General features: G+C 42.1%; 1 protein-coding gene across 7 annotated transcripts in view; it reads right to left on the reverse strand.

The window, feature by feature from the left end:
• The window catches only part of DPF3 (double PHD fingers 3), a 419567-nt gene that overhangs the window by 45634 nt on the left and 349998 nt on the right, over positions 1–23935 (reverse strand). For 6 of the 7 annotated variants that reach the window (XM_033952007.1, XM_033952009.1, XM_033952011.1 and 3 more), the window contains one exon: positions 14512–14640. In XM_033952007.1, coding sequence (XP_033807898.1) covers positions 14512–14640 — 129 coding nt within the window. Of the gene's footprint in view, positions 1–11733; positions 12205–14511; positions 14641–23935 lie in introns of those variants that run through there. The other variant, XM_033952008.1, reaches the window with a different exon arrangement.

Consider the following 23935-nt stretch of genomic DNA (forward strand, 5'->3'; position numbering starts at 1 on the left):
TTCATAAGGCAGCCTCGGGGCCTTTGCTAGGCCGGCCCACATCGCATCATCGAAGCGGGCCGGCTATCAAAGGCCCCGAGGCTGCCTCATGAAACCGCGCTAAACTATTGATTAGGGGCAGCTCTGTGCCGAAGTTAAAAGCATACAGAGCTGCCGCTGCTGGTCTGAACTCTTGGGCCGCTGAAGGAGGGCAAAAAGCAGCTGTCCTGGAGGTTTCCCTTCCTCTCGCCTTTACAGGTTCCTTTTTTCCACCTTTTTTTTTTTCCTTCAAACGGCAACGGGCCCCAGCATCGACATCAATCAAGTAAGTTCCACTGTCAATCAAGCGGTTCTGCTCGGCCAAAGCTTCCCCTGTGACATGAGCCACCCTCAGGGGAAAGAAAGTGACCCACAAAGGTGAGGGGAAGGGGGGCAGATGATGGAAGTTGGGGGGGGGAGAGAGAGAGAGAGAGAGAGAAGGGGCAGATGATGGAATGGAGGAGATGAGAGAGAGAGAGAAGGGGACAGATGATGGAAGGGAGAAGAAAGGAGAGAGAGCAGAAGGCAGATGGATGTCAGTTGAGAAGGGAGAGCAGATGCTGAATGGAAGTGGGGAAAGAACACATACTGGATGGAAGGAGGAGATAAATAAAGGGGGAAGAAAATAGTAAGATAATGGAGGGGTGAGGGAAAGGGGTGACAAGCTGTGTGTAGACACAGTGAAAAGAGGGAAACGGGACTAAATAGTAAGAAAGAATTTAATTTAGATGGAGGCAGAAAATAGAGAAGGAAGACCAGAGAAGAAAAGGGAAGAGAGAGCAGAGAATGATCAGATCTGAGTGGAGGAAATGAGAAGAGAGATATGCTAAAAGCCACAGGGGGGAGGGAAGGATAGAGATGCCAGACCATGAGGGGAACAGAAGGAAGATGATGGATGCTAGACCAAATTGGGGGGTGGGGGGGGGCAGGAGGAGAGATGGCAGGGAAAGACAGACAGTGAATGGAAGGGGCAGATGCTGGACTGAAGAGACAGAGAAGGTTATCATGCTGCTGTACCGGGCCATGGTACGCCCTCACCTGGAGTACTGCGTCCAGCACTGGTACTTTAAGAAGGACACGGTACTACTCGAAAGGATCCAGAGAAGAGCAACTAAAATGGTTAAGGGGCTGGAGGAGTTGCCGTACAGCGAAAGATTAGAGAAACTGGGCCTCTTCTCCCTTGAGCAGAGGAGATTGAGAGGGGACATGATAGAAACATTCAAGGTACTGAAGGGAATAGACTTAGTAGCTAAGGCAGGGAGAACGAGAGGGCACTCTCTAAAGTTGAAAGGGGATAGATTCCATACAAACGTAAGGAAGTTCTGTGGTAGAAAGCAACATATTTATTTGGCTCATAACTTGCTGGCGCCCGATATTTTTAGCTCACAGTGAAAAAAGTTTGCTCACAACACCCGCCCGCTTAGAGGGAACACTGGTCCCAACCTTTCCTGAGTGTGCAGGCTAGCTTGCCACATGAGGATAACATATTACAGGTGCCCCTGTGCACTATAACTGCAAAGGAAGCATTCATATGGGAGGGGCCTGGGATAGTCATGGGCATTCCAACTATTTCAGTGAATATTGCCTGTTGGGCATCTAGGCATTGCTGTGTTTAGGTGCTCACATTTACAGTGGCCAAAGTGATGTCTATTTTTAGGTACCTAATTGCTGACTTATGCTTGGATTCCTTAACAAGATCCTAAATATGGCACCCAAAAAATTGGCACCGATCAGCATGGCACTTAATGTAATTTTAAAAAAGGCTCCTGCTATATACAGAATCATGCTTAGCAGCCATACGCTGTGAAACATTTAGGTGCACCAATTTAGATGAAAGAAAACCAGGCCTAAGTTGTACATAGATCAGATGTAATCTTTTGGTAACATCATCATTCCACAGAGTTTCTTTTGGTTTCTTCTGGATTTTCTTCTCTGTGGATATTTTGGGGTCTTTTTTTTTTTTTTTTTTTGGGGGGGGGGGGTTTGCACAAATTTGCTGTTACAGGATACTAGCTTAGCACTTAGATTTGGGGTACCTAACTTTTAGCGCCCTTTATAGATTAATCCCTATCTGAAAAGCAGCTTAGGCTTTTCCCCCTCAATATTTTCACAAAAAAACTAGATATGTCTTTGAAGCAAGATAGATTGGATCCTGTGATGTGGTTCTGAGGCAATCTGGATGAGTGGAGGAGACAAGTGTAGATCCTGGGCCTGGGACTTGTGCTGTTCACCATGTTTAGGATCTTTAAGGACATTTTTCTATGGGCTACAGAATTGGCTAGAGTGGTAATATAGGGGGCAATTCTACAGTATATAGGTTGCCCAAAGTTAGGCATCTAACGTGCATGTGCTAAGCAAAAATGATATAATGGGAATTACTACTTCTACTACTACTTTTAAAGCACTGAAAGGCTGTATATGTACATTTAACATGTAATAGATGGTCCTTGCTCAGAAGAGCTTACAATCTAATTTAGACAGACAAACAGGACATATAGGGATTGGGGAGTTTCTCACAGAGAGAATGTTAAGATGGACATAGGTATGTTATTCTGAGTGGGAATTAGGAGTTAAAGGCAGCTTCAAAAAAGTAAGCTTTTAGCTTGAATTTGAATACTGGGATATGGAGCCTTATGTAATGATTCAGGCAGTCTGTTCCAGGCATACGGTGCAGCATGATAGAAGGGATGGAGTCTGGAGAAGGCAGTGGAGAAGAAGGGACTTACCTGATGGAATTCGCGGGAGAGAGCATAGGGGAGATACGTGAGGAGAGATATTGCGCATGCAAATTTGGGTGCATGCACAATTTAACTACTGAGCCAATCAGTGCCAATAATTGGGCACTAATAATCAATTACTGGCATTAATTGGCACTAATTAGAATTTACACACACATCTTGCTAGGTGCTATTCCATAAAGATGCAGGTGTAAGTTCTTGTGCGCAAATCCATAATGGGGGCATAGACAAGTCATGGGTATTTCAAGAATCTGCAGAGACATGCTTAATTTAGGTGTGAGGATTTATACCAGATTTCAGTTGGTGTAAATCCTCGTGCCTAGAAGTTAGGCATGGATCCCAGCGCTACGTGCTATTCTACAAGCAACCTTAGATTCACAGCCTCATTTATAGAATAGCGCACAGTGCTCATTATTTTGGCACCATATACAGTGGTACCTCGGTTTACGAGTGCACCAGTTTGCGAGTGTTTTGCAAGACGAGCAAAACATTTGCAAAATCGGCACCTCAGAACCCCCCCCCCCCTGCGATCCGGCACCCCCTGCTTGCGTCGCACCCCCCCACCCCCCGGCCACGATCCAGCACCACCCAGGCACCCACCCACCCACCCAATCACATTCCTTACCCCTATTTGGCACCGGCACCAGCACCAACGCACAGGACATGCCAGTGCCGGTGCCTGAAGATCTGCCTTCTTCTTTGTGCTGGGCCTTGAGCATCTGTGCATGCTCAAGGCCTTTGGGTTCCTGAGAACGGGTTGTCGAGAACGGGAACCCAAAGGCCTTGAGCATGCACAGATGCTCAAGGCACAGCGCAAAGAAGGCAGATCTTCGGGCACCGGCACCGGCATGTCCTGTGCGTTGGTGCCGGTGCCGGTACCAAATGGGGGTAAGGAATGTGATCGGGTGGGTGGGTGGGTGCCTGGGGGATGCCGGATCGTGGCGGGGGGTGGTGCGACGTGAGTGGGGGAGGTACCGGATCGCGGGGGGGGAGAGGGCACCACGAGCAGGGGGATGGTGGATCACGCAGGGGGGTGACACAAGTGGGGGGGATGGTGGATCATGTGGGGGGGGGCCTTCATAAGTGGGGGGAGCCAGGCAGGTTCTTGGGGAGGTAGAGCAGCGCCGCTGGCCTCAGGGAACGAATCAAGTGAGTTTCCCTTAGTTCCTATGGGGAAACTCGCTTTGATATACGAGTATTTTGGTTTACGAGCATGCTTCTGGAACGAATTATGCTCGTAAACCAAGGTTCCACTGTATAGAATTTGGTACCAAGCGCTTAATTGTCATGATAGAATAATAGCACAAGTCTGCAATTATGTGTGTAACTTTAGGCATAAATACTTATGCTAGCTCTGTGGCAAGCATAAATGGTGACACCAAAATACAGCAGTACACATGTAACTGACAGTCTAATAAAAGCTTACCCCCAAATTCTACAAAGTTTGGTGTCCTACTTTATGCTTAGTATTTATTCAATTTTAGCCCATCCTTCCAAAAAAGCCCAGAATGGGTTACAATAATTACATATACAGTACCAGTATTAAACATACCAGATACAGACGGCCATAAATTCTTGCACAGGGAGAAGTAGGAATTAATACATCAGAACAAGAGAGGAGTGAATACTCTGTAAGGAGTCGATTAGAGGAGCAAACTGAAGATTAGAGGGAGTTACACAAAGTTGCCTGCATAATTTAAATATAAGGCTAGTTATACGCCTAACTTAATTGTTTAATTAGATGTCAATTGGCTATATCAACCAAAACTTGTCAATTATTGGTGTTAATTGATACACATAGGCTCTAATTGGTAGCTAAGTGCATAAAGGACTCTAGTCGGTTTTCAATAAATGGGGCACTGACATTAGGGCCCCCAATTCTATACACGAGGCCTAAAACTTAAGCGCTAAGGAACACAGCACATAGCACATGTCAATCATGAGCTACGTGCCATTTATAGAACTGTGCCTATGTTACATTATTATTTGTATACTGCATATATCAGGGGTTTCAAAGTCCCTCCTCGAGGGCCGCAATCCAGTGGGGTTTTCAGGATTTCCCCAATGAATATGCATGAGATCTATGTGCATGCACTGCTTTCAATGCATATTCATTGGGGAAATCCTGAAAACCCGACTGGATTGCGGCCCTCACGGAGGGACTTTGAGATCCCTGTTCTATATGGTTCACAATTTAAGAATCAGAGACCATCTCAGAAATTACAACAAAATAACGGACTGTTAAATCCTGATTTTACATTACAAAAATTTATTGAATAGATAAGTTTTCAAACGTTTTCTGAACTGTTTATACGATACAGCCTAGTGGCACATAAATTGAACATAGGTGCCAGTAGACCTTAGTTTGAGAAGATAAGTGCACTTTATTCCCTTATTTTATAATATCATGTATAAGTGTGATGATAGAGAATGGTGCTGTCTTGTCTTCGAATAAGAAATTGCAGAAAGAGCTACATTGTAGCCATTTTCTGAGCACTTTGCACCACTTATTGTGCTTATATGCATGAGAAAATGTGAGTTTCTATTAGTGGCACTGACATAATTGAAAGCAGATATTATTATGGGGTTGGTTTTTTAAACTATATTGAAGAAGAAACCTTGGATTTAAAGATTTAATATGCCCTTATTATTAGTGAAAGCCCCCTATTTATGCCAGAGTTTTCTTGGCTTAAATAAAAGATACTTAAGTCCATTATAGGCGCCTACATGAAAAACATGGCCAAGATCTGCCCATGATCCATCTTAACCATGCCAACTTTGTGGTAGATGCCTTGAGTTAGGCGTATACCCAAAAGCAGTAGACACTTACCAAGTTAGGAGCCTACCACCCAATTAATTTTAATTTAATATAATTATAAAGTGCTGATTGCCAATTATCAACACCAATTAAGCTTATTAAATAATTAAGTTAGACGGCTAGGTGTACCAATCTAGGCGCCTAAGTTTAGGCGTCTTATAGAATCAGGGCCTGAATATCCAGGGTCACTGGCACGGAATATGACCGGAACCCATATCACTGCCGGCCCCAGAATGGGACGATTCATCATGGCCATTTCATCGCAGGACGTTTCACTGCGGCTGCGATGAATCGGCCATACTGAATTCTCCCCTTCCTGTGGGAGTGCTTGAGGGAGAGATGCCTAGCCAAAATCAGGCCCACGCTGTGAATTAGCTTATGAAAACAAGAACAAAATTGATGGTGGTGGTGGTGGTGGTAGAATAAAAGTGACTTGTCTTAAGGGGCTTCTCCCCTTTCCTAAAACGCACCTTCTCCGCGAACAGGCCTTTTAATCCCCCTTGCCCCCTATTTTCTCCCCTTTCCCACACTACCCCGTTCCTTCGGCTCTCCCTCTTCCCCCCTCCCCCGACTTTATCTCTCTCTCTCGCTATCTCATACCTTCCAACCCTTTCTTCTGTATTACCGTTACCTCTGCTTAATCTCTATCAAAGAGTTCCCACCGCCCCCCACCCCTCTTCATTGCCTGTAACTTTGTCAAAATTTTGTAAATCCGTGTGTCATCACGGACCTTAATTAATGGATGTGAACCGCCTAGAACTTTATGGGTATGGCGGTATACAAGAATAAAATTATTATTATTATTAAGGTCACACATTGGTTTGCTAGCAGAGATGAGCCTTATGCTTATAATGCAGAATGGGACGATTGATCGCAGATGATTCAGCGCTGAAACAGCTGTGATGAACTGGCCACATGATGAATCGTCCTAGATCCCTCTGATTCTGCCCACAGACTTGCCCCAATACTGCCTTAATAGTGTCACGTGGTCAGAGCCAATATGCAGTAGTACCACCCAATTAAGTACTTATGAATATTGGCGGCCAGCCCACTCAGCAGGAACCCCCTTTGCCTTTTCAAACCAGCTGACCCCATAATTTTCACGCAATCAGAAAGAACCACTCCATGAACCTTTGATCTCCTATCCCAGCCAACCAATTACACAAAGATTGCACATTTGGGATTAATTTAACTTTACTTCTAGGGACTTAAAAACAGATAAAGTAATCTTCAAAATTTTGAATTTATGCATATATAATGAACTATCAGATGGTTTAGCTCAACGAGAGAAGTATCAATCTTGGCACATTTTACAAATGGTCTGTACAATATAAATCATAGCTGAAGCACTTCAATAAAAGCCAGGGCTCATTTATAAAATAATAGGTTACCAAGTCTTCATAATAGTCAAATTAGAACAATGCATCAATCAGAGGTGCAAGAGCGCATCAGTCCCTGCAGTGCAATCAACAAATCCTGAACTTGGGCTACATGATCCAGGCCTCTAATGCCATGTGAGGTTTACATTGTACCAAGAATTTGTTATTCATTCCCCAATTTTCCAGCTCATTTGAACACAACCTCAGACTACGACTTGAATCGATCCCACCCCATCTCAAAAGTAGTGGGAGGAATTTGGTGATTTTCTGCTCCTTTCAGATTCTAACTGGATCGGAGCCAGGGCTGGAGATGCTGCACCTGGAGTCCACATTTGCTGCCATCTGGGGATTTTATTTCCGTTTTACATCCATTCCTAACATGTTCTAGTCTCAAGCGCCAGGGGCTCCTTTCAGATACTCATTTGTGATTAAGTGTATGTGATCCACCCTTAAGGCTAGATTTACTAACCTCCATTGCATTCCCAATCCATGGCCAATCCATGCAGGCCCAACGAATTTACAAAATTTAAATGAGGCCGATCGGAGGAACGCCTCCCTCCAATTGCACGGATCGCTAGTGTGCGCAGACCATCTGTAGCCGTCTAAAGCATCACCTTTTTTTAAAACTTTTACTAGCCCAGTGAGCCTGTGGTTTTAACCCGCTTTAAACCTATGGGTTAAAACTACAGGCTTGCAGTACGGGGAAGGGCAGGAGTCGGGGTGGCAGGAGAGATTCATGGCAAGAGCAGGGTGGCGAGTCAATATCAAGTCCCTGATTAATTATAAAGAGCAGAGGTGGATCTTTGATCTTCAAACTCTGGAACTTAATGGACTCAATGCGAATTTGGATTGGATGTCCTTAACGTAAGACGTCCTGTTCAGATAGTTTTGATAGGAGTGCCAGTTTCAACCTATCACATTCATCCTTGGTCTTTATGATGAGCGATAGGCGGGACAACCGCTAGCTATGCTCGTTGGAAGAGCGTTGTTGCCCGCCATGTTTAACAAGTGGTTCAACTAAAAAGAGTAAGTTATAGAGTTGTTACATCTTAGAAATGTAGTTGACGGTTGGGAAAGGTATGTTTCAACTGTGCTTTGTTGTTTATTTTGTAGTTTTGCCACGCCCTGAAGCAGTACCGTTGCACGAAAGATGCATTTCGCCGTTGGCGTTCTGCTGTTCCTGGTATCACTTTAGCTGAACCAGGACTTTAAAGATAAGTTTCCAATGAATTATTTATTAAAGCTTATTAGCTGATTTTTGAGATACTACTACAAATTAAATTATTGAATTTAACATTATCCATATTTGGAATCTTATAAGCCTACGAGGAAGCATCAGCGGCAAACAGCCCCATAAAATTATACCTTGTATATCTGGGGGTGCTGCTTCTGATGGCTCAGTAAAGATTATTTAAGTAAGTTGAGAAGGCTGGACTTGATATTTTTCACAGCAAAGCTATGTGAATTATGCCAAGTAATGGAATGATTTGCATCTCTTGAAGAATACCAGATAGGAGCAGACATCTAATGACCTGAGCCCTGGAAAAGTCTCCAGGACCACATCTGCTTCTATCAAGCACAGTTTCCAGCTGCAGAGGAGGAGGAGCCTAACAGAGAGCACAGTGATCTGAGACCCAGAGGAATTGGGTCCAATTCCTTGTGATCTTGAGCGAGCCACTTAGCCCTCCTTTGCCCCAGGTAAAAAGCTTAGATTGGATAAAGAAAGTGCTTGTATACAAACTATTTTAGCTGTACCACAGAAAGGTGGCATATCAAGAAACTAAAAAAAATAAAAAATAAACATGAACATGAACATCAGATGTGATGTGCAGATCATCGCCACCAACAGTACAATCAAGGGCAATTCTATAAACGGGTGCCTATGCCGAGGCCTCTTGAGGGCATCGATCTGCAGCCTAGTCCATATAGGGAAGTATACATCAGTAACATACTTGTGTACAATTTAGGCACAACCAGTTGTATCAGCCCTAGAGCTAGTATAAATGCTTGCATAAAATATTAAATTTTATTTTATACATGTAACTAATGCCCTGTCCATGTGTATGCCCACTTTCAAAATGCATACCATCAAGTTTAGTTGACATTGTATAAAGAAATGTATAGCAACAATACTGGCATCTACATATATATCTATACAAGTGAATTGATTTTTTTACTCCATCAAAAATTACAAACACTCAATGAAGATACAGGGAAATACTTTTAAAACCAATAGAAGGAAATTTTTTTTCACTCAGAGATTAGTTAAGCTCTGGTATGCATTGCCAGAGGATGTGGTACGTAACGGCGGTTAATGTAGCTGTGTTTTAAAAAGTCAGGACAAATTCCTGGAGGAAAATCCATAGTCTGTTATTGAGTCAGACATGGGGGAAGCCACTGCTTGCCCTGGGATCAGTAGCATGGAATGTTGCTACTATCTGGAGATTCCGTATAGAACGTTGCTACTATCCTGGGTTCCAGAATCTTGCTTACTCTGAGATTCTGGATTGTTGCTACTATTCGGTTTTTTGCCAGGTACTTGTGACCTAGATTGGCCACTGTGGAAACAGGATACTGGGCTATATGGACCAATCGTCTGACCCAGTATGGCTATTCTTATGGTCTTATGTTCATATACAGGTATTCTGGCCATCCATGTGCATTCTGGGCCACTGTCTTTACAGAATTACTCGCTAGGTGTTGCCATTACATTATGACCATGATTCCTCATCCCTCAGCCAAAGGGCATCCCAGCTATTTTTATGATGTACAAACCACTTAGAAGACTGATTGTAATTAAATTTGAAACTTGGCCCAAGAAATGAATTCATTTCCTCTGTATGACAAGTGCATAGAACTTCCACTGAGCTAGCCAGCGATCGACATTGTCTAATAGCATACCATTTTTTTTATTGAAAACTTTGTTTAACAGAAGTTTTAATCTTATTATTATTATTTTTTTAATACATTTATATTTTGCTCTGTTGCTTTTAATTTTTGGTTATGTTGGCTTGTTGTTATAATTGTATTGTTTTAATTTGATATACTGTAATTGCAAACTGCTTCTGATCAGGAAAGCAAAATGTAACTTTTTTTTTTTTAAAGAAGTGTTCAATCTTTCTTTTAGGAAACAGAACTCAGACAGCAAGACAGCAGTCATGTAAGAAGCATGGTCAATAAAAATAATTTTTCTTCTACTTCTGTATTTCATTTGCCATACACAATCCACTCTTTTACCGCCATTACAACCTATTTAATTCAGAGAACAAAATCACATCCTGGTATGAAACATTGTTTCTTTGGTGCAGCTACTGTTATCATTTGTAGGTCCTAACTTCTTTGAAGAATCCTGGTAACTCTTTCATGGGCAGTTTTTGAACACTCCATCATTACAGCTACAAGGAGACAGAGGACCATGAAATAGTGATGGTATTAATATTAAATGTTTGTTGGTTTACCCAGTGGCATGTGGTGAGGGCTTTCAGGGAATTCAGTGAATCCCTAACTCTACAGTCCTGCTTTTTTGTTTGTTTGTGTACTTTTTGCTTGATGCAGTTTGATTTCTTGAGTATACAACCTGCTCAGTCAGTCAAACTGCATCAAATAAAAAAGTAAACCCCCCAAAAAGCAGGGATCTTGGGCTAGGATTTCTCCAAATTCCCTGAAGGCCCTGACAGTATTGATCTGAATTTGATTGGTTGAGCAGTATCTGCCTGTTGCCTTTTCATCCAATGAAATTCAGAGCTGTGCCCTCAGAGCCTTTAGGGGGTGGGGCAAATCACCTGAAGGCACTGAGTGATGGTTTACCAAGAAAGTAACAGCTCTATAAAATTCCGTTACATGTCATGAGCCCCCACTTCTATACTTCATATTAGAAAATCCTCTCATCTCTTGGTATCCACACAAAATGGCAAAGGGACTGCTCTCAGAACATAGACAACAGGATGATTTACGCAAGGATTCTATCATCAATTATTAGCACATTACCTTAATGAAATCAGAAAACTTGATTTAAAATATACCAGGTTCTGACAGACATCAAAAACAGCTACAGCATGAAGTCAAAATTAAAAAAAAAAACACTTTATCAAGAAAAAGAAGAGAATGTGAGAAACAGAAAACATATAAAATTAGCATCAAACACATACCTTTTTGAAAACTGGCTCGCCTCACTCTTGGGATAACTGACGTTGAGGGAGATGCTCACACTTCATTGCCCTCGGGGCTTTTAAAAGTATTGCTTTTGGTTAATTCTAAGAGGTGCTATTAAATTAAAATACAAAAGTGTCTCATAGACACTATAGAAAACTATAGTTGACACAAAAAATATGCAAATACACGTCTTTAAAAAGGTGAGGTATTTTTCCTTTTGTTGCTTCACTAAAGAGCTTCTCCCAAACGTTCTGTGCTCATGAGATGGAAAGGGTTCACTTATAAACCATCTCAGTGCTTGGTAACAGCTCCTCATACAGAAAAAAACATCTACTGAGGACAAACAGGAGCAGGAAAGACAGAGATCCGGGGTAATCAAATTAGATATCAGGTATCTTCAAAGCTGCCTGCATTTTTCAGGCCACAAGAAAAAGGAAGATTGCATCTTCCACATACAAAGTGCAAATTTTACAATGCAGTCTCATCACAAAGTTATTCCTTTGTCACTGACGTAATCCATTTAATAGTGGCTTTTTTTAAAAACAAGAAGATTATCAAGTAGACTTCAATTACTTTTTCAAGTGTTTTTTTTTCAATATATATATAAATAAGAACTAAAAAAAAAAAAAAAAAAAAAAGTTCAGTGGTTTGTATTTCCTGATAAATTCTAGAGACAGAAATGTGCCTCTGCTCATTAAAAGCAATATTCCTTAAAAAAAATATCCACATTATGACTTCAACAAGAGCACAAAATAAAAAATAAAAAATACAACCTTTCCCACATTTTCAGAGTTACTTTCTGTGTTTATAAGTTTGTGCTTTCAGGATACACACATAAAAAAAAAAAAATTAAAAGGCAAAATTGTAAAAAAACAAAAAAAAAAATGGGAACAAAAGGACAGTGAATTGCCCCTGGATTGCTAGCAGCTGCCCCTTCTATCTGCGATGGGAGAGCTGGCACCTCAGTTCGACAGAGGCTCTTCCAAATCATCCTCGTCAAAGCCGTGAAACGTTGATGTGTCGCTTTCTGACGTGGCCCCAAACAAGTCCTCCGTGCTGCGTGTCTCCTTCTCCTTCCTGCCTTCTCTTCCCATATAAGCTGACATGTATGATGAATATATCAGCATATGGGTTAAGCAACAGTCATCATTATTAGCAATTCACATCACTAATGCATTAAAAGCTAGCAGCACTGGGGTGGGGGAGGGGGGAAATGTCACATATTAAACAAACTACAAAACCAAGAAATGCCCAGATAAAGCAACTGCAGCGAAAGGGTTAATTTTGTTTTCCTCTCCTTAAAAACACCATCAAATACATTTCTATCTCTGTTTCTGATACAGGTGATAAGATACCATCAGATATAAATAGCTTCACGTACAAATGATTGTCCATCCATTTTGCATGTGATTTGCATGAAATAACTGCCTCCCAGAGTTCTCTAGGCAAAAGAGACTAGAGGGAGGAACTTTATTCAGAAAAAAAAAAGTCCTAATGTCGGGACTATTTAAAATGATATTCAGCAGAGGGAACAAAACACCCTCATTGCTATGAATGGTCTGCATTAGAATATTTCTCAAATCATTCAGCCCTATATCATTCAGTCCCATAGAAGGAGAAACATCCTGACCACAAAATGTCAAAGGAAACTAATTCATAACAACTGAGTGTTCAAAAAAAAGTTCATATTTGAAAATGTACTTTTCGTGGATTCTGCTATATATATTGCTTGCAATATATTATTTAATGCTCTTGGGCTGCAAATTCACTCAGTATTCATATATAAGGCACCATGTGATCTGTAGCTTAGTCCATTAGAAAACAGAGGTTCAGAGGTTTATCTACTAGATTTAGGAATTGTTTTACGACACCTCCTTATGCAGATAACGTGGGAATTTGTACACACTGTAGTTCTGTTACCAGATGCCCCTGTTAACAGTTAACTCATCAGTATGATGCGTAGCATGCATTAATGCCCACCTTAACTGTATAACATATAGGCTGGGTGGGGACAGCATCTCACATTTAACACATGGTAGGGTACCGTTCATGAACCCGGAGTAGTTAATGCCATCTCAGTAGGTAGCATTACTTGCATCTGCATAATCTGTAGTGCAGTTAATATGCACTAAGTGTATTTTCCCTGTTTTAACTGTGTGGGCAGATGTGGTAACGTCCTTAACACAGATGCTCTGCAGTTACTGCATTTACTGTAGATACTTGCACAAAAGTCACCCTCATGTATAAGTCACTTATCTCCCAATACCATGCCTAGTATCTCCCCTTCCCCTCCCTATCTTCCCCAGGTTCCTCCCTGGTTTCCATGGCCAGCATCATCACCCCCTTCTCTTCCCCATGCAGCAGCTGTCCCCCACACCTCTTCTGCTACTCCAAAGGTGCTGTGCATCACTGCAGAGTTTTACTGTACAGGCCCTGCTCAAGCATTCTGCCATGTCCTACCTTCTCCCCAACAGGAAAAGCATTATGAGAGCTCTATGTAAGTGACCATGCTAGAAGAAAGGACTCGTTTATAGGTTCATCCATTCTCATGAATTTTCTCTATTCCTGAAGGTAAAAATCGACAATCCACTGGAGTTCAGTCAACCAGAGCTTTTAGATATCTCTCTAAACATCTTCAAATGAACCCAACCCTCTCACACAGGATATTTACGATAGGTTCAAATGTGCCTGGATAGAAGCCAGCGAGGAACGAAGAAAGGTAGGGAATTTATATTTGAAATACTTGATGCCATTTTCTCATTCTCTCCCTGGTTGATTTCAGAAATTAAACTGGAAAGCAAATGATGATTCAAACTGCATAGGGGCCATTTACTCTAAGTGGATACATGGGATTCAAGTTGCAATCTGAAGATGGCTTTACAGACCTTTGGTGTTGATCATCATCATCGATACTCTATTAGTCTCTTAATATTTTTGCTCGTGTGTATACATTTTGAAGCCACATCAAAATACCTTATTGTGCATTGTGAGAATTTTAAACAAGGGCTTGCTATGGCTGATTTAACAATACCTACTAAAAGGTGAGGTACACTAATAATGAAATAAATGAAAATCAGAAATAACACTAAAGAGAAAAAAAGACAGATCTTGAGGGATCTATTATGAAGATCAAATAAAACAACAATCATGTAATATTACAAAGGGATGTACTTTTTCACTTTAATGGGAATACATTTGCATATGAATGATTGCACTCAAATTAACAACCTCTAATGCTCTTTCAAACCCCTGGGCTCAAATATTCTCTAATCAGAATGCCTGCAAAAATAAGTTCATCCTCCAAAGCAGAGAAACAGAATAGCCAGTCAGGAAAAGCCAAAGAGAACTTTAGAGCTTGCTTTCTGAGAGTTATATAGAGGAATAAAGTGAACCACAACAGACTTACCAGAGCGCCCACAGTCGGAGCAAGACACAAGTTCTTCTGGCCGTCCACTCTTTTTGTTCATATTGGAGCCTCCCAGGCAGAAGTCACAGTAGTTATTGGGAAGGATAGCTCCATCTGGTCCTTTCCGGGCTAAGAGAAGTTGAAAGAAATCATGTATAATTTAGAACAGAAAATACAGAGCTTCATTACAACTCTTCAATTAGACTGTGAGAAGCGAAGACAGGAATAACGAACACCGAGCAGAGGGATTGATGTGCTGCCAGACCATGAAAGTGTTTGTTAAGTAAAGAGCAGAAGTGTAAAATCTGAAGGGAACCTGACAGGAAAAGCCAACAAAGAAAGACCATCAGCTAAGATATGTGATAGTGCTGAGCAATTTTATATAGTAAAATGAAGTCATCGAGAACCATAACGACACTTATGGAGTAGTCAAAGGAAGAAAGTTACCAAGGTGTGGTAAAAGGTAGGCTTTTACTGTACCTTTATCACCAGAGTCACCAACTTTCCCATCGTAAATGCATTATTACAGTGGCCTGACAGCACTGGGCCTCAAAGCTATGGTCCAATGCTCACAGGTCACATCTTAAATGAGTTTTCCTCTTCCTGGCTCAAGACACCTCCCCCTCTCCCCCCCTCCCATCATTATCATCCCTGATCAAGACCCTCCATGCCCTTCTATAGAACCATGACTCCTAGTGGTAGTACTACAAAACTACCAATAGGAGTGCCATTTTGGGATGAGATTAACATAACACTATATACAGTACTCCATTCCATGAACTTTGTCTTCTCAAAAATAACTCCTGGATATTTTGACTCGCCAAAACAGAATGTGTAAAGCTGCCACGCAATTGGGCTGATAGGTCCCTATGCCACCTCAATCTTGGCAGTTTTATTAGTGTCGTGCTGGTGTGGTAGACATCGGTGCACATTTTTACATCGCTAAAGGTTACTAAAAAGCTCACTTATTATACATTTTAATATGCTGTGCGCCAATGTATACTGCACCAGTCAACACCAGCGCTGAGATCCTTAATGCATCCTGTGGCTAGTAACGAGCACATAGGTGGCTTGTTAATCTCACAGTTAGCCCCTCAATAGCTTTCTGCATTGGCCTCTAGGGATTTTAACCTGCTCCCTACCTGAGCCCCATTCTCCTCATTCAGCAGTCTAGCTAACGTTTCTTTAATGTGGCTTGGTGAGGGAGTGCTTTTAAAGGGAGCTGTATTCACTCTACTCACTCCCTCACACAGAAGAACAAATACTTCAAACTTAGTTGACATAATAACATGCATATACCAAAGAAAAACACAAACATCCAGGGTCCACATAAGTCACACAGCAACTATTAGCATACAGAAGGCTAAGCATGTCTCTCCTTTAAGACACTCTGCTTCTGGCTTTCAGATGGCTTCTGTAGGCTTTAACGCCAATCTTTCTTAAAGTTAATTGGATTTTTTTTGCTATTGCTGATTCATCGTCCCTGCAGGAGACGGTTTTCACTGAGAGGAAGCAAAGCTTTGTCCGGCATAGTCTCAGACTATCTCTTATCTCAGTATTTGTACTCATCTGTGCACTCTTATAGCATGATGGCTTTCTTCTTCAGTGGCTCCACAATTCCCTGTTGTGCTTCAATTCTGTTTTCTGCTTCTGATAGAATACTGAGTGGGCAATCCTCAGTCAGCCAGGTTAAGTGCAAGATCCATGGATGCTGTAAGATCCTACACCTTCTTTCTGATTTTCAGAGAGAAACTACTCACATACTAAAAATATCCATCCACTTTGCACCCTGCTTTATCTGTGGGCTAATTTCATACTGGGAAATATCCACGTATTCCCCCAACCCAAAATGCCACGCCATAATGCTGTTTCTTCAAGGACAAGTACATCAGTTGTATTCTCACACTTGGGTGATGTCACCCTGCCAGAGCATGGAGCAGATGTTGCCTAGCGCATATTAGCTACAGAAAGCTCTAGCAGTGTCCCGCTGCGCATGCGCTGAAGCCTTCACACTTGACTCATGAGCAGGGGTTCATCAGTCTCTTCTTTTCTGCAGAGCTAGAAGGATGCATCTTTGTGATCTCCCCTCAGTGAGTTTTTGTTTTTTGGGGGTAATTTCACAATAGGACACCTAAAAAATGTTTTAAAAGGTACCTATTTTATAAAGGCACCAGAGATACTGGCACCTTTCTCAAATAGGCTCTGAGAATTATCCCAACAGTGAACAAATGCTTTCTAGCAAATTTACAACTTTTCCGAGGTAAATATAAGTGTATGCTCACATACTATATCTGGGTGCCTCTATTTAGGTGTACTGAGGGTGTGTGATAGGAACCAGGTCTATAAAGAAATGCAGGCACCTTGATTCCTTTATAGAATACTAGTGTTACTGGATATTGGCGTACCTAAAATTTAAGTTATCTGTCTTTTATCGCTCAATTTACCTGCCATTAAATTTGATAGAAATCTGTTTGATGCAGCTTTTGATGTCAATACTGTTCACCTTTTTACTCAATGCTGTTCAAGTTAGCAAACTGGAAAGATAAGTAACCAACTCATATATTGTTGCTGAGGACATTTTTAAATTTGAGAAGACATTTGAGCTATATTTTTGAATGATACAGTTTGAAGATATACCACAAAAAGTTTTGATAAGCAACTTTGGGGCTCATTTTCAACAAAAAAAATTGTCCAAAAGACGTCTTAAAGTGGAACTTGGACATTTGGATCACCAAAACATCCAAATTGCCATTCTCGCAACCTACTTTCTAGACAGTTTTCTATGCTATTTCTCCGCAGTGCATCTAAATTTCACATGGTGTGTTTTGGTCAGGATTGGGGCAGGCTTAGGACTTGAACATTTTAGCCCTCTCTCTCTACCCCTGCTCCCCAAGTTCTCTTTGCCTTACCCTCTTTGCCCTGCCCACCTTACATTTGTCCTCTCATATTCTACCTGTTCCCCGCACACGCATATTTATTGTATCTGTATTCGCTGATTGTCCAGCCCTTCTTTGTTGTGAACCGCCTCGAACTACTACGGCTGTGGCGGTATATAAGAAATAAAATAATAATAATAATAATTTATACCACTCGGGTTGGTAAACTTTAGGCTGTGCACCTCTTTACCTACATGGTAAAAAAAATATGTAATAACAATTGATGAGACCTATGATTATACTCTGAAGCATTTTCATGAAGGTGAATTTGGCTTCATATATGATAGTCCTTTAAAATAGACTTAAGTATTTGAGAATATGTTTGAACATTTGGATGTTAGTGTTTTTGTTGTAAGAGTATTTTTGGATGGTAACATTTAGGTGAAAGCACTTACAAGCGTAAGTGGGAGCCTCACTAATATCCCATTCATTTTCTGTCCTGTGTGTTATGTGAGTATTTGCAGAATAGCACTTACGAGGCATTCTACTATATGCACAGATAGCAAATGCTGTTCATGTTTATGGACTTCATAGATATGCAGATGATGAATGTTGTCTATGGTTGTTGTTTTTATGCAATTTTATGAATGTTTTTGATATTGGAAACCACCTAGATTTTAGGCAGTATACAAATGTGTTAAATAAATAAGAACATAAGAAGTTGCCTCTGCTGGGTCAGATCAGAGGTCCATCGCGCCCAGCAGTCCGCACCCACGGCGGCCCATCAGGCCCATGACCTGTACGGTGATCATTGTCTGAACCCTTAAATCCCCCTTGGTCTCTATCTATACTCTCTCTATATCCCATCTCTACCTCTATCTGTATCCCTCAATCCCCCTATCTTTCAGGAATTTATCCACTCCTTCTTTAAAACCCTGTAGTGTACTCTGTCCTATCACAACCTCCGACAGTGCTGTCCACCACCCTCTGAGTGAAAAAGAACTTCCTAGCATTGGTTCTAAACCTGTCCCCTTTCAGCTTCTCTGAGTGCCCCCTTGTACTTGTGACTATTCAATAAATTTCCACTGAGATATTAGGCACCACAATGAGCATGCTTAGCGCCATTTCTATAATGTCACTTAAGTAGGTTTCAGGTTTCAGGTTTATTAAAAAAATTGATATACCACCTTATCAAAATTCAAAGATGTTTTACATAATAAAAACAAAGAATAAAGAGGGCATAAGTTAAAAACAAATTACAATTATTATTACAGACGATCAAATGCACAGACAAGCATTAACATATCGATACAAAATGGAAAAGGGCAGAAATACATTTGTATAATGAAAAAGAGAGGGAGAAGGATCAAAACAAAAGGGAGGGGACCAAAAAATAAATAGTCTGGTACTTTGTAAAATAGGTTAAAATGATAAAAAAATGGCAAGGAACAAATTTCCATTGCAGTCCTTAGAAGGACTGTTATACTCCAAATGCATCTTTAAAAAGAAAGGCCTTCAAGTTACTTTTAAATTTATCAAGTGATGAAATTTCTCTAATATAATTTGGTATTGAGTTCCAGATGGTAGGGGCCATAACAGAAAAGATATTAGTGCGCATTGTATTAATGTGTCTTAAAGAGGGAATGGATAGCAGGTTAAACAACTTCATGATCCCTGTCTCCATGATCTGTAGCTCCGTGGCAGTGTTTGATGTGTTCAGCTGGAGCCTGTGGCGGTTTGTGTGCAGTGGACCCTTTTCCTTTTGGTTTAGTTTCAGCGGACAGCAGCAGACCGGGGAAGGGGGGGGGTTTGAAGCGGCCATAGGCCACACGGTAGGTAGCAGCAGTGGGAGCCGGTACAGAGAGGAAGGGCAGGCTTCGACTTTGGCGCTGGAGGTAGGCAGGCAGGCTGGCTTTAGCATGGCAAATAGGGAGGGAGGTAGGCTGGCTAGATTTGAGGAGAGGGATGGGACAAAGGCTGAAAGGCAGTGAGGGGGACATAAGAAGGAGCACTGGGGGCACTAAGGACATGGGAAGGGGCACTGGGGACACTAAGGACATGGGAAGGGGCACTAAGGACATGGGAAAGAGGCACCTGGGCACTAAGGACATGGGAAGGAGGCACTGGGGCACTAAGGACATGGGAAGGAGACACTGGGGCACTAAGGACATGGGAAGGGGCACTAATGACATGGGAAGGAGGCACTGGGGCATTAAGGACATGGGGAAGGAGGCACTGGGGCACTAAGGACATATGAAGGGTCACTAAGGACATAGGAAGGAGGCACTGGGGCACTAAGGACATGGAAAGGGGCACTAAGGACATGGGAAGGATGCACTGGGGGCACTAAGGACATAGGAAGGGGCACTAAGGACATGGGAAGGAGGCACTGGGGGAACTAAGAACATGGGAAGGAGGCACTGGAGCACTAAGGACATAGGAAGGAGGCACTGGGGGCACTAAGGACATAGGAAGGAAGGAGGAAATAGAAAGGGACAATTGTTGGGCTTGAGTGTAGAAAGCGGCCAAGGAGAGAGAGAGAGCGAGAGAGACAGAAAGAAAGACAGAGACACATCTACTCTAGCACCCGTTAATGTAATGGGGTTAAACACTTGTCCTATATAATAAAACGCTAGCCACACATGCGCACTCCCGCCTGCGTGTTCCGTGATCCGTAGGTCCGTGGCAGGCAGGAGAGCAGATGCGCGGTTAGGGCCCACACTCGAGCGCTGTGGCCGACTCAGGATCGTGGGAGGATGCGCTGTGTAAAGTGCTGCACAGGTACTGGAGGGGGAGGGACATACCGCTTCTGCACATACCGGCACAAACCTCCCTCCAGCTTTAGCAGCCGCAGCACATTAAACAGGCTGCTTCGCGGCTTTATCCTGCAGTTGAGTCCCTCTGCCACGTCACTGATGACGTCATCAATGACGCGACAGAGGGACTCAACGGCAGAAGAAAGCCACGAAGCAGCCTGTTTAGCGTGCTGCGGCTGCCAACGCTGGAGGGAGGTTTGTGCTTAAAGTCATCTTGCTGGGAGGGTCGCAGAATCAGCGGGGGTTGGGATGGGAGGGGAGAGAAGCGTCTGCCTCGGGTGCTTCAGGCAGCAGCAGCGTTTACAATTCGCTGCTGTTGCCGGCTTCAGGCCTTAATCTCTGGCCAGTCCTGCCTATTTCCTGTTTTCATGAAGACAGGACTGGCCAGAGAGGAAGACCTGAAGCCAGCAACAGCAATGAATTGTGAATGCTGCTGCTGCCCCATGAAGTAGTTCAAGGAGGAAAGGGAGCAGAGGGGGACAGAATGGCTTGGAGGGAAGAAGAGATGGCAGAGCATGGAGGGAAGGAGGAAGGTATGCCAGACCAAGGGAAAAGAAAGGAGGAGATAGAGAGAGGCCATATGGAACAGAAAGAGAGAGGGCGGACACTGGATGGAAAGAGAAGAGAGGGCAGTGAATGGAAGGGGCAAGACAGAGGGTGAATAGTAGATGGAAGAGGTAGAGAGAGGGAGACAGACGCTGAATGGAAGTGTGAAGGACAGGGGGAGCAGACGCTGGAAGGAAGTGGGGAGGAGAAAGAAAAAAGGGCACATGCAGGATTGAGGGAAGAGGATAGAGTTAGAAATAAAGATAGACAGGGGGCCAGGGAAAGACACAGACAGAAAGAATGACAGCGTCCAAGGAGAGAGAGACAAATAAAAAAAAAAAAAAAATAGACAGACAGACAGACATCTACTCTAGCACCCGTTAATGTAACGGGCTAAAACACTAGTTATGAAATATTAACGCAAAGCTGCATTGGTATGCCAAAATGTAGGCACTCTCACTTATGGGAGGTTAGTGGCTGGTGTAAATTGGCTACTGCTAGCATTCTATAAGTTGTGTGCATTGCTGGGTGACACATCTATGGCCTACCCATGCTTTGCCCATGTGCACGTTCCCCTTGGGAGTTGCACACGAAGGGGGGCATTCTACAAATGGTGCCGAGATTTTGACACTGGAAAAAGTCAACACAGAGCTGTTCTATAAATGGTGTTCCAGTTCCTCCCTTTTTCCTTACGTCTTTGAGTGTCTATTTACATCTTTGAGTTGGTCTATTTATGTTCTATGAGTCTATTGTATGTTTATGATCGTGTCCCCCACTTTTATTGATATACAACACTTAGAAATGCTGATAAGCGTTAGAATCAAATTTTTTAAAGAACCTGAATAGCATTCAGAACTGATTCCCATGCTAAAGTCAGGTGCCAGTATTCACGCTAGCGGAAACATGGTGTAAATGCTGGTACTCAACTCCTGACATTTTGGCATGGGAATGAGACTAACCTTGTGCACTCCTGCCCCTCCCTGGCCATTCCCTCTTTCAATTGCACACCAGGGTGTTTAGGCACACGAGTTTATAGAATAGGGCAAAGGCAGATGCGTGCGCAAATTTCAATTATTGCCAATCAGCTGCCATCAATTGTTACCATCAATTGATTGCTAATTAATGGCTTATTGGCTAATTAAGATGCACACGCATCCTAACTCCATGCCCAAAATTTGGCACAGAATTCTTGACACCATATATCCAAGGATAAGTGATTTAGGCATGGACTTTATATTGCAACAGTTTAATACAATAAAATCTAATAACCTCTTAATACATCAAAAAAATGATACATATCAAAACATCATAAAGCAATAAACATAATCATCCCTCCCTATTACAGACCTGAAATCCATTACACCCTAAATATTAATCCACATAAGGAGCTGTGAATTAAACACTACTCTCTTTAACCCCTCACCCCCTTCAAGAGATCCTATTCAGGAAAAAACTGAGTGAAAACCCATTTATTGCCCTTTTTTCTTAATAAATAATCTGACTCCCATTTCAACTAATGCCATATAAATGTCAATTACTGGCTCATATTTTCTTAAATACTGTTTGTACCTAAATCACACAGCAACATTCTACATTATAAACTAAGGGACGGATTCTGAATAAGATCCCTACATTAGGGGCTACTATGCGCCTACACCAGTGGTCTCAAACTCGCGGCCCGGGGGGCCACATGCGGCCCGCCAGGTACTATTTTGAGGCCCTCGGTATGTTTATCATAATCACAAAAGTAAAATAAAACAGTTTCTTGATCATATGTCTCTTTAGCTATAAATGACAATGTTATTATTAACTAAAGGAAAGATTATTAGTAGCTAAAAGGAAAGATTTATAAACTATAAAGAGTTTCACTTCATGCAGAATTGTCATTTCTTTACAAACTCATTAACTATTTATTCTGAGGCCCTCCGAGTACCTACAAATCCAAAATGTGGCCCTGGAAAGGGTTTGAGTTTGAGACCACTGGCCTACACCTAAGCGCACAACACCTAAGCACGCCTACCTTGTAGGCGCTGCTCATCACAGATCTCAATCAACCACTGCCTAGTGGCACCTAAGCAGACTTATGCATCGCTAGGCACCATAGAGGTATCCACTGGTACATTAGACCAGGCATTATCGGATCTAATTTACTGGCACCTATCTTGCATACCTAGCGACAACTAAGTTTACCACACCTATTCTCCACCCCTAACCACGCCTACTTTTCAGATGGATCTCATTAGGCATCCTAAGAGTTCTACATGGAACTCTTACTTGGTAATTAATTTTTTTTTGATTGGCTGAAAATGACAGGCCAATTAAGTCAATTTTTTTTTAAAAAAAGAGCTGCATGTGGATTCTGAAGTTAGGCATTGCTTAGCATCCTTGATTAGGGCGCATAGCAGCACCTAATGTAGGGTTCTTACTCAGAATCCCTCCCTTAGGTCATAATGTAGAATGTTGATGTGTGATTTAGGTACAAAACAGTATTTAAGAAAATATGAGCCCCCTTTTACAAAGCTATGGTTCCTGTGCGGCAAAGGTGACACAGCCCGTCTGTTTCCTATGGGTTGCGTCACATTTGCCACACCAGGACTCGCTACCGCAGCTTTGTAAAAAGGACCCTATGCTTATTGAATGGTGAAGGTCTGATAGTCCAACAAATTATACAATCTACATTATGAATCTGAATCTATGGTCACTGGAATAATATTAATTAATCATCAACACTCACTGATGGACAAAACAAAGAGGCATTTGTGTGCTTAAGAAGGCTTCTGCCAACTCAACTATTAAGTGACAACGTTCTGACTGTAGGTGTCATAGAAACAGGAACTGATTAAGGGAGGAAATTTGATTTCTTATGATGGGCTAGCAGACTTCATATCACATTTGTGGCGAGGAGGACTGGCCTCAAAAGAGGCAATTTTCACTGACCAGAAAGATTTTCATCATTCTACTTGTCTGTGCTTTCATATCTGATCATCCACTTCTTCATCAATATATCAAATAGCATTAAAAAAAAAAAAAAATCAATACCAAGTTAATTTTATAATTGACCCCCTCACCTATGCAGGAAGCATACAAATAATTTACACCTGCCATCTAGTATGTACAAATTTCCTAGCTTATTTTAGGTTCATATCTTGTGAAGTATACTTGTAAACTGCTAAACCTGCCCCTAGG

The sequence above is a fragment of the Geotrypetes seraphini genome, chromosome 7 (assembly GCF_902459505.1).
Source record: "Geotrypetes seraphini chromosome 7, aGeoSer1.1, whole genome shotgun sequence".
Lineage (NCBI taxonomy): Eukaryota > Metazoa > Chordata > Amphibia > Gymnophiona > Dermophiidae > Geotrypetes > Geotrypetes seraphini.